Consider the following 4,763-nt stretch of genomic DNA (forward strand, 5'->3'; position numbering starts at 1 on the left):
TTCTTGACACACCCTGGTGTTTCAGTTGAGGAGAAAATGTTTTTTCGTATCTTCCTAATGTTGACTTCTAGGTTTTACCAAACATTCCCTACAGTATGCGTTTCTCATATTTCAGGAAGGTTCCAAACATTCCATTTAAATGTTGACTGAGTGTCAGATTTAGGTTTTAAGTGGGATAGAATCCAAAGATTATTTCTTGAAAGTTGAAAGTCATTCTACAGTACCATGATTCCTGGAATGTTCAGGGCACTCCCAGCCAGTTGATGAAATTATATTTAACCCAATACTTTTTATGGATTGTTTTGAACCACATTAATGTACCTGCCATAAACTCTAGAACAATGCTGAGAAATGTTTGGCTTAGTGTAAGCAATTTTGATGATGAAATATATTACATTTCATTAACTGGAAGAAGGCTATAGGCATCAATATTAGGCATATGACAGGATTGGAGATTGAAGCAGAGAAGGTACAGTACACCACGTATTCCAAGCATATGTGCATGTGTGCACAATGTGACACCTTCATTTGTGCTATGATTTACTTCAGAAGATATCTGAGAGACACATGTACAGTACTGTAATAGACATGTCTATGTGAGCTATTTTCAAACTCACCTGTCAAGTTAGTGCCATCGAACTAGAGTTAAAACGTCAATGGAAACTGACCTTTGAACTGTAAATAGATCTCCATGAACACTAGTTTGTTGTCCCCAATATGTACATAAAACAGTTATTGGAATTTGAAGCTGGGTTAAGTTAACTTTCTCAGTCTACTTCACAGGCAGTGAATGGCATTGGGATTATTTACCTCAATTTGAATTTTGCCATTGTACTGTACTGTAAGTGCTGCAGCAGTGTTTTATAGTTACACGACGGCCATATGAAAGAATAATGAATAATGTGTACTTTACTCTTGATGTACATCATCCCCCATTGTCCGGATTAGATTGCGAGTGTTTGAGTGGAGACAAAGCTCTTTCCTTTTATGTTATACGCTCTTATGAAATGGACGCCACCTGCAGACAGAGAAATGTCATTTATTACCTTATTGACTCTGATTGTTATTTTTTTTAAAGATGGTAGGGTCGACGGAACAGACTGTGTGTGTGTGTGTGTGTGTGTGTGTCTGTGTGTGTGTATGTTCCTGTATAGCCTCTTTAACCCCGTGTGTGACATATTGAATGTATAGGGTAGATTACCAGTATGTTTTTCAGGGATGTCGTCTTGTTTGTCATGAATGTGAACTCTCCGCTGCTCCTGTGCCTCTTCTACTGAACACGTACAACTACAACAGGATGTGTGTTAGTCTCAAACTGAAGGTGCGCTACGCTAGTCTGTAGGAGCGACCTAAGTCAACATTATCTCAGACCAAAGTGATTGGGGTGGGCAGCACCTGATTGGCTAGTTCATCGGGCGCGTGTGAAGTAAAGAATGGCCGCTCCCAGGGATGATTACCAAAACGGGCGAAACGGAGAGGAGTGCACTTTCTACCCTCGGTGGAGGTCAAAAGGTCATTGTTGTTTGAGAATACAAGTGTGCCAGCGCGGCGAGTGCTAACAGACACGCTCGGTCCCTCACAACGAGGGCTTGACGGTTAGGAGTGTGTGTGTTGGGTAGAGAGGGGGGGGTGTGGTGTGGTCGAGGGAGGGAAGAGGGTGTACGCTCGGCAAAACATTCATTCAGTCTCTTGAGTGAAGAAAAAAAAGATATGGGAAGTGGAGTGTTATTCAAGATAATAAAAGGTAAAGCCTCAGCCACTCTCAGCTTTCTTGCCTCAACGCTGGAATGGGGGGAGACAAAGAATAAGCAGTCAGGAGCCTTGAAGGGCCCGGCTTGTAGACGCTCAGAAACTCAGTGCATTTCATCGCCTGACACTCCTGTGGTAGAGGGGAGGGGAGGGACCACCCACCCAAATCTACAGTAGGACGATATTATGTTGCTTTTGAACCACCATTACTGTACCTAGACTCCTTTGGTTTGAATTAAAGAGTCTGGACCCCTTTGTTTTGACTGGAAGTGGAATACGGTTGTATGTGAAATTGTAATGGTCATTATAAAAGTAGACAATCAGATATGTATGCAAGTAGATGCCTGTATCCTTGTTTTATATGAATCTACCCCCACAATGAGATTGTTAGCAATGTTATCCCTCTGCAGAGAAATTGTGGCAACTTGTTTAATTACTCACTTAATATCCTTGTTTTCACTGGTACTGCACTCTTATAGTTCCCACCAGCTTGCCCTTCAAGGTAACATTGTGTCAGTCTTTTTTCCTTTTTCTATCAGAATCTTCTTGACAGATGAGTAGGTGAGCTACAATTGTTTAGTTGAATAATTCACTTTCAATGAGGATAACATTTGAGGTACCAGGGAGAATATTATTATATGATCCATATTCTCACCAATGCACTTAAAACAAGCCAGTCACTGCAAGGGTGATAGCATTTGTAGGAATGTGCATGATTTCTTCCATACCCGCGTGTTAAAAATATTTTGGAAGCCATGTCACAGACACACACACACACACACACACACACACACACTCACACACACACTCACTCACACACACACTCCTGGAGCCCCAGCGCCAGCTCTCCTACATAACACTACACTACATAACTCTTTGGTCTCAAAATGTTGCCTATTTTGAAGATGTGTGAAAACCTTTCATGTGAGTACATTTTATGGTAAATTATGACTAAATTTAGCGTTAGCAATACTGAAAGATACTTATGTTATGTGGATACTTGAATAGCAGCCCCGCCTGCTATTATTGTAAAGAGGTTGTCAAACCACTGTAAAAGAAATTGTTATTTTTTTGTCTGAAGATAAATATTTATTATGTGTTTCAAGTATGTCTCATTTTTATTATTCGAAACATGTTTAAGCACACTACAATATCATGCAACATACATGTATTAGTAGTAGGCTGCAGATAGCTGGACAGGAAGTACAGGTCAAGAAGAAAAGGCATCCCAGCTAACAAGCGGATCTGGGCCATATACAGGTCAGATCTGGCCCTTGTGGCTTAGTTCCGGCCCATATATGGCCCAGAATCATTACACATCCGCTTGCTATCTGGGATTTAGGATGGTAAAATTGTAGGAAAGGGTTAAAGGGTATCTCTACTCATTACAGCTTATACGGATTCACAGTGTGATGCTTGCCCTTCTGTTGTTGGTTGGCTGTAGATGAGTGTGTTGTGGTGCGTATAAGTGTGCATGTATGTGCGCTATTGCGTGTGTGTGGGTGTTTGTGTGTGTGTCAGAGAGAGAGAATGGGTTTGTGTGCATGCCCGTGCATGTGTGTCCAGCGAGGGTCCAGTGGTCTCAGAACCCCACAGAGCCTAGAAGTCATGTGTTCCAGGTGGTCAGATGGGCGCACAAAAGTGGCACAAACAGGGTGACGATGACGCCGGGCACCGTGAGCATGATCTGGATGGTCAGCGGAGGGTCTTCGATATGTGGACAGAGAGAGTAGTACATCTGATGGACCTCCAGGAAGATCTCATCCTTCAGAGAAGGCTCTCGACACCATGTGACGTTGCCCGCGTACTCCACACAGTGCCTCAACATGATGTAGTACCTAGTGAGAGAAAGAGAGAGGGAGAGAGAGAGAGAGAGAGAGAGAGAGGCCAGTAAAGTTGTACACAGTGCTAGACTACAGTGGACGAATCTCTCAAATGACAGGGTGTAACTCTTGCGTTCTGTTCCCGGTGTTGAAGACTCTCCACCCTAACACATCCCTCCAGCTCTCCACAGGGACACAGGCCTCAAGGTCATCTCAACAGCAACATACTGCACGGATTATTACAGTGTAATTAAAGTGGCAGCCCGACATCTTCCCAAACCATGTGATGTCTGGAAATATGAGCATTTATGAACAGTGTGCAGTCGTGCTTTTTTCATGACATAAAAACAACTAATTAGCACCAAAACACCCTTGGGACAGGAACATTTCTGACTTTCCCATGATTAAAGGCTGTACAATACTTCTCTGCTGAAAGAGAAGTGAAAAAAAAAGTGACGCGAGGCTGTAGTTAAACCCTCACCCCTGTTTTCACTCATCAACCGCGACTTTATGGTCCTCACTCCCCACAGATGTGAGAGAAGCTGTGGACAGCAGCAGTTAGCGCACGGTCACCTGCGATACAGCACACACAACAGGGTCAGGGGTCGCACCGAGGTGGGCACACTCACCCTTTCGTGTCGGGCCAGGGGCACCTGTCCTGGTAGCCGCTGGTCACCATGCTCTGGTTGAAATACGATAGGCATGGATTGTGGACGTAGCTGTCGAACATGGTCCGGTTGCAGGGAGCGATGTGGCCCGCGCCGCCAAACCCTAAAGGGAGTCAAATAAACCACTTTTTTCTCTCTTCCAAAGCTGAGGGGAAAGAATCCGTGGGACTGAACTATAAATCAGATCTTGGTGATTTTACATCTGTAAATCATCATTACTCCTCAAATAAATCGTCTCTAAATCGTGTCCCCCTGAAGAATATACAATTTCAGTGTTATTTTTAGTTGGTAAAGAATGCTAAAAAAAAAGAAAAGAAAAAAAAGCAGGATCTGTCACACAGTTCTGTTGTCCCTAACAGAGCAGTTTGGTTGTGGAAAGCCCATTCCAAGGCCTATTGCTGCTTAAATCCACATGTATTCTTGTTTATATAGCATTTACAAATATTGTATAGGCGACATAGTTTTTATGTAACATTTACAAATAGTGATGAGAGTTGAGTCTGCCTTGGTTTGGAATGCTCAA

The 4,763-nt window shown here is 43.0% G+C and overlaps 1 protein-coding gene across 1 annotated transcript; it reads right to left on the reverse strand.

Annotated features, from left to right (window-relative positions):
- Nucleotides 1–3,355: 3,355 nt before the first annotated feature.
- LOC311320304 (receptor activity-modifying protein 1) lies at nucleotides 3,356–4,302 on the reverse strand (the record flags this gene model as incomplete). The annotated part of the gene is made up of 2 exons (XM_084452036.1): nucleotides 3,356–3,587; nucleotides 4,202–4,302. 2 exons carry the CDS (start codon nucleotides 4,300–4,302, stop codon nucleotides 3,356–3,358), a joined length of 333 nt encoding a protein of 110 aa, XP_084308162.1.
- Nucleotides 4,303–4,763: the final 461 nt, after the last annotated feature.

This window comes from Borostomias antarcticus, assembly GCF_949987555.1.
Source record: "Borostomias antarcticus genome assembly, chromosome: 17".
Lineage (NCBI taxonomy): Eukaryota > Metazoa > Chordata > Actinopteri > Stomiiformes > Stomiidae > Borostomias > Borostomias antarcticus.